Genomic DNA, 12,388 nt, shown 5'->3' with positions numbered 1-12,388 from the left:
AATACTGATACATCTGACTTTAGCTTCTCCTTATCAAATTTCAGGATGAATTCAGTCATATTATGATCACTTTCTCCTAAGGGTTCTTTTATCTTAAACTCTCTAATCAATTCTGGTTCATTGCACAACACCCCATCCATAATAGCTGATCCTTGAGTGGGCTCAACCATAATGGGCTCTAAAAAGCCATCTTGAAGGCACCCTAGGGATTCCCCATCTTGCAATCCAGCTCCAATCTGATTTTCCCCAATCTGCCTGCATATTGAGGTTCCCATGACTATTGTAACATTGCCTTTCTGGCATGTAATTTCTATTGACCTTTCTCATTTGTAGTCCACATTCTTACTATTGTTTGGGGGTTTGTATACGACTCCCATCAGGGTCCTTTTATTATTCCAGTTCCTTAGCTTGATCCACAAAGTTTCAACACTTTCTGACCCTATGTCACTTCTTTCTAATGATCTGATTTCATTTTTTTAACCAACAAAGCAATGCCACCACTCTGCCTTCCTGCCCGTCCTTTCGATATAATGTGTATCCTTGGACATTAGGCTCCCAGCTATAATCTTTCACTTTCATTTCTTACATTAAAACATCTCAGAATGAATTGAGCAGAAATGAATAATACTAAACTAGCATCCTTATCGTGCATGGTAGGGTAGCGGTTAGTGCCATCGCTTTACAGCGCTAGCTTTACTGACTGGGGTTTTATTTCCACTGCTGTCTGTAAGGAGTTTGTATGTTCTCACTGTGACCATGTGGGTTTCCTCTGGGTGTTCCGTTTCCTCTCACATTACAAAAAGTTGTACAATTAGGGTTAGTGAATTGTGGGCATGCCATTATAGTGCCAGAAGCATGGTGACACTTGTGGGCTGACGCTCCAACAATCCTCAGACGGAATTAGTCATTAACACAAAACAATGCACTTCCCTGTATGTGTCCATGTACTTGTGACAAATTAAGCTAGTCTTTAAAATAACACCTTTTATTATATGGTACTAAAGATCCTATGCTCCACTTGGCTGGTATTGATGCAACAAGGAGACACAACTGCTTCTTCAAATATCCGCTCAGCACAAGTGCCTGGTGGTCACTCACCAGACGAGGAGAGAGCCAGTGGTAGATGATCGCATGATTACTCCATGAGGTATTGATCACATGATCACCCACAGGCACTTACAATCTTTGAACTGGCTCTATGATGTGTCAAAGAAACAAATATATTATGCACATTACTTACCAGTCTCCATGTCACCAAGTACAAGTCCACTCTTTTTTCTGCCTCACAAGGCAGTGTGATCGTTTCTCCAACCTTTGCAGTCACAATGGTCACTGCATGAACTGAAAGCAGAAAAAAACAGAAGTACAATTACATAAAAAGGTATCCATTTACCTACTTTTATTTTGTATCTATCCCACTGATGGAGAATATTGAGAATATCAGTGTAAGTGATAAGCCCAAATCATGGAGCCCGTCCTGACTACCGCAGCATACAGGCTGAATTCTCTTCTTTCCCTTCAGGTTAGATCCTGTAATATGGGATGAGAACTTCACATTTTGATGAAAGATTTCATCAGAAGTGATCAAAGTATGCAACACATCAAGAGTAAGAAAACACAAGAAAGCTACACAAAACAGAAAAGGAAAAGGAAAATTTAGACAGTTGAATAAGAGGCTACAGTCATGACTTTAGAACTAGTCAGGAGAGGAAACAAAAGGCAAAAGTGATTTACAGAAAAATTAGCAAGTAAACTAAAGTCATATATAAACAGAAATGCTAAGTAACAAAATGAGCTTCACTCACTAAAGTTATTTCTCCTCAATCATCAGGCTCTTGAACCAGAGGGGATGACTTCACTCACCCAACATTGAACTGATTCCACAAACTATGGACTCACTTTTAAGGACTCGACAACTGTGTTCTCAATATTTATTGTTTATTTATTTATTATCATTATTATTTTCCCAGCTGGTTGTCGTTTGCACACTGCTGTGCATCAGTCATTATTGCGTGCGGTTTTGCATTGATTCAGTTGTGTTTCTTTGTATTTACTGTGAATGCCCACAAGAAAATACATGGAGATATGTATGTACTTTGATAATAAATTTGCTTTGAATTTCACCAGTCACTACGCAAATCACAAAAATCTCATCCTTTTAAAAAAATAACTAGCTTTGTTTTCAAGATTAACAGCCACAATCTCCACCCAGCAATAGAGAATTTTTGATAATCCTTTTGCTCAACAATGCAAATAGATCTTGCCTCAACAATTTATCAAAGTCTCTTTAACTCTTAGCCATTTAAAGATTATGACCCTTTACTCTTGCTCATAACTGACAACTAACCTTTAAAACAACAATATGGTTTTCTACATTATAATGCTTATATCAGGGTTTGACAACTGGGGTTCTGAAAGAGATTGTGATTAAAAAATAAACATTGTGCACATTGCTAGTGCTCACTGTGGTGGGCAGGGACTGAGCAGCCCTGTTAATAATCTCGTTAGAGTTCTCCAGCCCAGTATGGCAGTGCACAGTAGGACCGTGTTTATTTGGTCCAGTCATTTTCAGTTTTTGACGTGAGATAGGAGAGGCCGTTGATAATTAGTGAGTGCTGTATTGCATGGAGAAGAGGACGGTAGGCTGCTGATGTGCGTGAAGTGCTTTTTCCAAGCATTGAATAGACTTTCCCAACTTGGACTGTGACGTCAGCCTCTCCCTCCTGAATTACCTCCCCCAACTTCCCCTTATGAGCCGCTGACTGACTTATGGGAACGAACTAACTCTACCAGTGTAGTAGAAGATTGGATGGAACTTTTCATTTTAAAGAAGGAATTTTTATGTGCCATGACTAAGCTGCTGGCCTGCCTCTTTGCTGTTATTGTAAACGTTGCAAAAGGTGGATTGTGTCGATTAAAAGTGAACTTATTGCGAAGTTTCGTATTTTTTGTGGTTTTCTTATTTAGTTATTTATCATGCCATTCTTTGAGACCTGACAATTATTTCATGTGGTCCTCCAGGGCAAAAAGGTTGAGAATGGCTGGCCTATATGGTTATGCTATAGGAATAGGTTGGTCCCTTGGCTGTGAGGTTTAAAAACAGGCTTTGATTGTATTAAGGTTACATGATCAGGGATGAGGAACTAAAGAATTATTGCAATAAAACATACCACAGATCTTGGAGCAGTGAATATCTGCTTTTATGTCAACATTGTTGTGTGAATACAACAGTACAGAGTAGAATAGTATCATTTCATCATTTTCTATTTGTATTTTCCTCTTGAGACTGAATTGCCATCAACTATACTCACCAATTTTTTGGATATGCATGAAGTTATATCAATGTGTGTCAATGAAAACTTTCTTGATCGTGGATTACAAATTCTATTACATTTAAGTACAACATATCCATAAATATATACAAACCCTACTTGGAAAGATTCCCTTGAAATAAGCATTTCTCCCTCTGAATAACTTCCCTTCACGCCAAGCTTGCGGCCTTTGCTCAATCCTCCTCTTCTCCCACAACCCCACCCACCAACCTGCCACCTGATCCAAGCAACGGTGCATTAACCACCTGAATCATCCAAGTCCTAACCACAATCACAACCCTCAATCACCAATCCCATCTCAACCCTGATGACGCTCTACTTCTAGCATCCCCAGCTGATGATTACACTTCCTAATCTGACTTGTCTGACACCACCTTAAATACCATTCCCAATCACCAGCATCATCGTGTACCCTCAACTTCCATCAAACAGATCCCCGACAGTCCTTCGAACTTCCGTGCTCTCGTCCCCCAAATCTGGACTTGTCCTGGAAATTAAGTTTTAGTTCCTCTACTGAATGTCTCATTGAAGAGCTGTGAATGGCATTGTTCCATGCACTTTCTAGATATTCCAGCCTAGCTTTGTGCTTCTCTGTATGGAGGTCCTGTTACTTACACACACACACACACACACACACACACAAACACACACACACACACACACACACACACACACACACCAACATCTCTGAATTTATTGGTGTTGCAGTACTGGTTTTATGACACCAGGTGTTGCTGCTTCCATTTCCAATATATTTAATCAGGATATCAGCCAATATAAAATTAGTTTTATAGTTACTCCCCAGGTTATGAATCCCCAACTTATGTACCGCCTGTCCATATAAATGAGCATTTGGGAACAAGTGAGCTGGATTTGCTGGCTCTTGTGGTGTTGCAAGCATGTGTTGCAGTGTGGGAAATCAGTCTGAGGCAACATTCTTTCATCTTGCAGAGAAATCTCAATGGGCAAGTTAAACGCCCTGGTTTAACTGCACGTTGCCCTTGGTTGGCCCGTGTTTTTACTTAAATTTTCTGGCGAGCAGCCACATTTGAGTTGTGAACAGTTTGAGTTATGAATTGGAATTGGTTAATTATTGTAAAACGTACTGAGGTACAGATAAATGTTCATGCTACATATCATTCACTCAGAACAATTCTTTTCACAGTGCATTGAGGTAGTACAAGGTAAAATGTTAACAATGTAGAATAAAGTGTAACGGCTGCAGAGAAAATGGAATGCAGGTAAACAATCAGTGCATGTGCAAGATCATAACAAGCGAGATTGTGAGGTCAAGAGTCCATCGTATCGTACTAGGGAATTAGTCTTATAACAATAGAATAGAAGCTGTCCTTGAGCCTAGTGATACATACTTCCAGGCTTTTGTAACTTCTACCCAATGGAAGAGAGAAGAGAGAATATTTGTTTTAGATTATGAGAACACTCAGTCCTTGTTTATGGTCATTTAGAAATGCATGCATGCATTAAGAAATGATACAATGTTCCTCCAGAGTGACGTCACAGAAAAACAGCGCAAACCAAAGACTAACACTGACAGAACCACATAATTATAACATATAGTTACAGCAGTGCAAAGCAATACCATAATTTGATAAAGAGCAGACCATGTAGACCCTGGACCATGAATATCTAGGGTAGATAAGGTATTTGATTGGGATAGGTGCTTTATTGAGGCAGCAAGTCCAATGAAGGGAGGCTGATTTTTGTGATATTCTGAGCTGAATCCACAACTCTCTGCTGTTTCTTGCAGTCACATGCAGAGCAGTTGCCATACCAAACCATGATGCATTCAGATAGGATCTTCTCTAGAGCGCATCAATAAAAAAAATGGCAAGGCTGAAGGGGGACATACCAATTTTTTTAACCTCCTAACATTTCTCAGGAACAGAACCCGGTTGTAACTGGTACGTCTTTTCTTTGTGTAAGGATGAACAAATACAGTTAGCAGAGATACTACCATCTAACTCATAATGCTGTGATTTAAAACAAGGATGTGGAAGCTCTATTTGGTGCTTCTGTCCCGCATTCACCAGGAATGGATGGGAGCACCATCATCTCAGTTAACTTACAACTTAGCTTTAAGCTCAAAGTTAAAATTCTTCTAAATTGCAACTATTAAGTCTTAGGGTTTGTTGTCTTACATTATTTTTATGTGATTATTGCAAATATGAAGAGCTTGCTCTTACATTTGTTGCAGAAATGCAAGGGTGTTTGGGCTTCTCACAAAACAATCTATCTTTTCTAGTCTGAATTTAGAGATTGGACAGGTTAGTTATGCCCATGTCTAGTTTCTTCGTATTTTGTAAGGATTATTCCTATTTTGTTAGGATCCAGCTCATTGAGTTCGGGCCCAATGACAGTTAATGGAACCAATGTCATCCATGTCCAGTACTACTTGAATATTAATCAAAACACAACAGATGCTGCAATTTAAAAGTGCTTTGCAGAATGCGGCATATGTTTTTCAAATACCTTTGCCTGCACAGGCATTTCCCACCTCCCAACCCCACTGCATGCTGGTATTAACTACCACATTATATCTAAACATAAAAATCTGCAAGCTACTAAACTTTCTTTTCACAGAATCAAAGAAATTTAGATGCATATAAAACTTATTCATCCCATTGCTAGTGCCAGTGCCATAACTAAATAATAATTCTATTTACCACAACACAAATCTTTTGCAGGGTTGATATTTATCTGGTAAATATAGAAAATAAGAATGGAACATGGTGATACTAAATTTCAAAGGTTTTTTTGGTGCATTAAACCATTAGCCACTTGGGTTTGCACAAAGAAATTCATACAGTTGGTTAGAAAGACATTTAAAACAGTTTTGGAGTGGTTTACAACCAGAAACATGCACTACCTATGTCTCAGAGCCCATTGTCAGCTGGTCAGATACCTTTTAAGATTCACAAGAAGTGCCAAAAGTACCAGGGTTGTTTTAACAGCAGAAACACTCTGTCAAAGCTGGCTCAAATGATGGATGTGTTGTTAGTTAAGGCATTGCAAGGTATACATATACATTAACACTAGCAGCTACTGCACAAGTGTCCTTTCTCCCTCACCAGAGAGACTGGGCATCAGTAGACCACCAGGCTCCTCAAGCCTGCCCTGCCATAATCTTTCAAATACTTATCTAGCTCTCCTGAAATAGCTTGGATGATCAAGTCCTCTACCATGCTCTGGGGCAGGTAAAAAAATGTGCTTAGAATGCTTTATAACAAAAAAGTAGAATCCATACAAAAACTAAAAGACATTATTTTTAACTCTGCATACCAACATCTTTGTGGCCCCCCCGCTTTTAACTCTTATGCTATGTTGCCATGGCTTCTCGATGATTGTTTTCTCTCTGAATCACCACAGATGACTTCGGAATCTCACACCAGAGAATGGGACAAAAAAAAAGAAAGAACATTCTGAGACACCTGGTTGTGGACCACAACCAAGCTTGCTGTCTGAAGGCCATATTGGGAGTTATATTTGTAGCAGTGTAAGAATTCAGATCAATATCTAGAATCTGCACATCAGACAATCTCTCAGAGCATTTGAGAAGACAATGATGCAGTGAATGACAGTATTGAGAACACTTCAACCTCCAACCCTGGAGCTAAGTTGGTTTGACAAATCCTGAATCCCAGTTTCCAGCTCATTCCTGTCCTCAATCTTCTACTTGGACTCAGCTCTCAATGTAATCTGAGCTGAACTCTGCCCAGGACGAAGGGGGCTGTGATCTCCAAGTGAGGATCTAGCTGCACCCGCAGAAGGGAGATGTGTTCCAGCACGTTATCTCTCTGCCCTTTAGAGAAGAGTGATCTGTTGGAAATATGCGATGCAATCCACTGACGTGCTGTTCATGCAACTACTCGTGCAGTATTCTTCTATGCTGAACCATGAACCATTCATGGAGAGCATCCATATCCAACGTCTGTTCTCAAGCAGCATGCCTTTGCTCAAAGAGGTCTTTAACCTGCTCCCTGTGGCATACCACTGAACCTTCAGATGCTTGAGTGGTCTCTTGTAGCAGGGAACAAACCTCTATCTAGATTACAGAAACAACAAAACTTTGTGTGTGCCTCCACAGCAGTGGTCACCTGAACCTGAAGGTGCTGGTCTCCTGCTGGGATTTGTGCTGCTCTTGGGCACAGAAACACACAAGACATTCAGAACGGAGGTTGTGGACATCTGGCTCCATTCAACCTCCTGCCAGAGGCTGATGATGGCTACCCTGGCAGATCTTCTGGATGCCCACCTCAACTAGACCTCATCACCCCTTCCCTCTACTCCCACCTGTCAACCATCTGTCAGTCCGTTTTCTCAGTAGGACTTCAATATCATAAGACCACAAGACATACGAGCAGAATTAGGCCATTTGGCCCGTTGAGTCTGCTCCACCATTCAATCACGGCTGATCCTTTCTTTGGTCCCCCTCCTCAGCCCCACTCCCCAGCCTTCTCCATGTAACCTTTGATGCCTTGGCCAATCAACAACCTATCATTCTTTGACTTAAAAATACCCACCAACCTGGCCTCTACAGCTGCTTATGGAAACAAATTCCACAAATTCACCACTGTCTGGCTAAAGAAATTACTACACATCTCTCTTTTAAATGGACGCCCCTCTATCCTCAGGCTGTGCTGTCTTGTTTTAGATTCTCCCACCATAGGGAACGTCATTTCCACATCTACTCTGTCTGAGTCTTTCAATGAGATCCCCCCTCATCTTTCCAAATTCCAGCGAGCACTGACCCAAAGCGTACAAATATGATAACCGTTTCAATCCTGGAATCATCTTTGTGAACTGCCTCTGAACCTTCCCCAATATCAGCACATTTTTTTCTGAGATGAGAAGCCCAAAACTTGTTCACAATACCCAAGGTGAGGCCTCACCAATGCCTTATAAAACCTCAGCATCACATCCTTGCTGTTATATTCTAGACTCCTTGAAACAAATGCTAACATTGCATTTGCCTTCCTCACCACTTACTCAGTCTGCAAGTAACATTTAAGGTGTTCTGCACAAGGACTCCCAAGTCCCTTTGCATCTCAAATTTTTGGATTTTCTCCCCATTTAGAAAACAGTCTGCCATTTATTTCTTCTACCAAAGTGTATGGCCATGCATTTTTCAACGCTGTATTTCATTTCCCATTTTCTTGCCCATTCTTATCTGTCCAAGTCTTTCTGCAGCCTTACTTTCCTCTACAGTACCTGCTCCTCCACCAATCCTCATTTCATCTGCAAACTTGGCAACAAAGCCATCATTGTTTAAATCACTGATATACTGTACAGCATAAAAAGCAGTCCCAACACCAACCCCTGCAGAGTCGCTAGCAGCCATCCAGAAAAGAACCCATTTATTCCAACTCACTGCCTCCTATGAATCAGCCAATGCTCTAACCATGCCAGTAACTTTCCTGTAATACCATGGGCTTTTAATTTAGTAAGCAGCCTAATGTGTGGCACCTTGTCAAAAGTCTTCTGAAAAACCAAATATAAAATATGCACCGCAACCCCTTTATCTACCCTACTTGTATTCTCCTCAGGGAATTCCAACAGGTTTGTCAGGCAAGCTTTTCCCTTATGGAAACCATACTGATTTTGTCCCATCTTGTCCTGTGTCACCAAGTACTCCATAACCTCATCCTTAACAATTGACCCCAACATTTTCCCAACCACTGAGGTTAGGCTAACTGGTCTGTAATTTCCTTTCTGCTGCCTTCCTCCTTTCTTAAAGAGTGGAGTGACATTTGCAATTTTCCAGTACTCTAGAACCATGCCAGAGTCAAAAAATTCTTGAAACATCATTACTAATACCTCCACAATCTCTACCGCTACCTCTTTCAGAATCCTAGGGTGCAGTTCATCTGGTCCAGGTGACTCAGGTCTTTCAGCTTTTTGACCACCTTCTCCCTTCTAATAGTAACTGCACTCACTTCTCTTCCCTCACACCCTTCAACATCTGGCACATTGCTAGTGTATTCCATAGTGAAGATGGATACAAAATACTCACTTAGTTCATCTACCATCTCCTTGTCCCACCTCCCTCCCCACATTTTTTTTCTCTAGCCTAGTTTTCTAGTAGCCCTATATCCACTCTCATCACTCTTTTATTTTTTGATATATATACTTGAAAAACATCCTTTCCTTACTACTGATTCTTTTAGTTGCCCTCTGTAGGTTTTTAAAAGCTTCCCAATGGTCTACCTTCCAGCTCATTTTTGCTTTGTTGTATGCCCTCTCTTCCGTTTTAACATTAGCTTTGACTTCCGTTGTCAGTCACTGTTGGACTATTTTGCCATGTGAGTATTTATTTATTTTTGGAATACACCCATCTTGCATCTTCATCATTTTTCCCAGAAACTCAAGCTATTGCTGCACTGCTGTCATCCCCACCAGCAGCTTCTTCCAATGAACTTAATCACATTGAGTAAATCTGGCAGTTCCCTCCATAACCCTTACAGCCTCACAGCCACTGTCCATATGATTACCATGTTGAGAATGCCTTCAAGGGCCAATACCTTTCTGTCTTTAGACCTCAGCAAACACTAATATAGGAATCATTAATATTATTATTATTCAACTACTATATCACAGAAGTGAAATTAAACAATAAACACTGGAAGTATTTGTTGGAAAATAATGAAAGGAACAAAGTTAACACTTCTGTGAACCATTTTAATGAAAGGTCATTTACATGAAACATTGACTCCATTCCTTTGCATAGATTCTGCCTGACCATTATTTTGTTCTTTCTTTAGCATAATCTAATTCATTCAAGATTAGCTTCATATATTCTTGTTGTAATATCAACAACACAATACTAAGATGAAGAAAAAGTGCTGCTATTAGACTGCAGAGTTTATGGAGCAACTCTAAGTAGAAAATGTGATAACTCCAAAGTTCTCAATATGGATAACCACGAGGCAGAAAAAAAGCCCCTCGAATCTGTTCTACCATTCTAATAGGCTTCTTAAAATTGCTTATTATACCAATAATTAGTCCAGTAGTAACCCCTGACCATCTCTTTGCTTCCATAGATGCTCTGTGACCTGCTTGGTTCCTCCAACAGTTTACTTTAGGAGCTTTTCTTTCTCATGAACATAAATTACTTTGCTTCCCTGCAGTTCCTAATCATCTAACATTAAGAAAATCACCCAAGTTGTCTTCCAATTGTCCTCACACTTCCCTACAACAAATCCCTTTCAAACACCAAAATTCTTGTTAATTGTTGCTCTGGTGAGCATTATTACAGGGTGATGCTGTGATCGTTATTACTAATGCAGAGCTGTGCATACCAGGATGATGTTAAGAGATTGAGCTGTGTGGAGTCTGTTAGCCTAATAGGATTTCCCATTACAAACCCAAACAAATATGCAGATGCCAGAAATCCAAAGCAACACACACACATAATGCAGGAGGAACTCAGCAGGTTGGGCAGCATCCGTGGAAAAGTGTAAACAATTGACCTTTTGGACTAAGACCTTTCATCAGACTTACAGATCAAAAATTCAGCAAAGAAGCTGTGGGATCTTGATCAACAGGCCTCTGGAATGCCCTTAATTTAATTCTCATAATACCACAACCTAGTTTATAGTTGAATTACCTGCAGTCTTGTCCTTGTACAGCTGTTTGTACTGGCTCACTGTCAATGATCACTTTCCTGAGATCAGTGTTACAAGTGACTTACTCAACTAAACTTAATTTCATTGTAAACCCACTTAAATGCAAGTGCCTCATTATTTAAAACCCATGCAGCAATATTGCTAGTGATGATTTCATTCACCTGATTCTGCTTTGTTCCAAAGTAAAATATGTTGGAAAACAAGACTGGTATGTTATTCAATGTGTAATTTAATATTCTTATCCTGCAAGCAAGATAAAAAGCACCACACTTTCATGGTTTTGCATTTCTTTCAGTCTACAACAAATATTGTTATGTATTGCAGATCATCTACAGCAATAAAACATTGGTCTGTAACCATATAATGAAGAAAATGGATCACTTAATAACTTTCTAACTTATTATTTTTTCCCTCCTTTTTCAGACCCCAGAGCAGTGTTGTTTTACCTGGAGTACAAGCCCAGTTTTTTTATTGCCCAAAGCATTCTATTTCATATTACATGAATCGCTGAATTGCTGAGTAAATGTGGGTGAAACATTTAATCCTAAATTCCTTCACCCATTTTACCAGAAGATTTCTAATCCCTTTGAAACAAAGTGTCAGATGAATCTGCTACAGGAATGTTCCCACACTTTAATTTCAAGGGTCAAAATAGTGTTACTGCAATTCATATCAGGAGGACATTTAGTTCATGTAACCAAGCACAGGAAACAGGGCAGACATCCAAACTGCCTTGATGCCAGGTCTCCACCTGCCATTTAAGAATTGGGGAATTGTAGACAGATATATCCAAAAAAAAAAAATTAAGGGAAACGGGAATTGCCCAAGACTCAAAGGTTTCTGTTTTTCACAAGGATAGCACCGAGAATGACAGCTGGAATCTTCTTGGCTTTCCAAAAGAACTCAAACAATCTGGGTGATTGCAAATCGACAGCCACTTCAGCCTGTAGTAGTTGTCCTCTCTCCTATGCAGCCTCAAGTCTCAGGAATACCGGGGCGGGGGTGGGGGGGGAGAGATAATGATCAATGCTTCTTAACTCAACAAATCTATTCTACTGAAGCACAAAATGATGTATTCTGCTGTGGAATATGCCTTTTAATAAATACTGAGTTTTCTTTCATAATTTTCTTCCTTCAGGTTCCTAAGTACAAAAGCTTTTCTCCCTGTGCTACCATAAACCATCTCCTTTGTGACTAATTCACCCCTCTTCAACCTCCAAATTATATACCCACTCCAACAGACACTCACCTCAGCCTTTTCAATCCAACTGGCTATGTCCCAGAAACAAGGAAAAAATGGCTATCATACCACGGCATCAAACTCTGCAGGGCATGAGCACCCAGATGCAAAGAGCAGGAAAATACACTCCTGCATTGATCTAATTCCACATTCACTTCCAACCCCTTCCTTTA

General features: G+C 40.0%; 1 protein-coding gene across 1 annotated transcript in view; it reads right to left on the bottom strand.

Moving 5' to 3' along the window:
- alcama (activated leukocyte cell adhesion molecule a) overlaps positions 1-12,388 on the bottom strand; it is a 359,230-nt gene that overhangs the window by 85,651 nt on the left and 261,191 nt on the right. The window contains exon 2 of the mRNA XM_072260226.1: positions 1,241-1,341. Coding sequence (XP_072116327.1) covers positions 1,241-1,341 — 101 coding nt within the window. The remainder of the gene's footprint in view (positions 1-1,240; positions 1,342-12,388) is intronic.

Source organism: Mobula birostris, chromosome 6, assembly GCF_030028105.1.
Source record: "Mobula birostris isolate sMobBir1 chromosome 6, sMobBir1.hap1, whole genome shotgun sequence".
NCBI classification, from domain to species: Eukaryota; Metazoa; Chordata; class Chondrichthyes; order Myliobatiformes; family Myliobatidae; genus Mobula; species Mobula birostris.
This window is presented reverse-complemented; position numbering and strand designations above follow the sequence as displayed.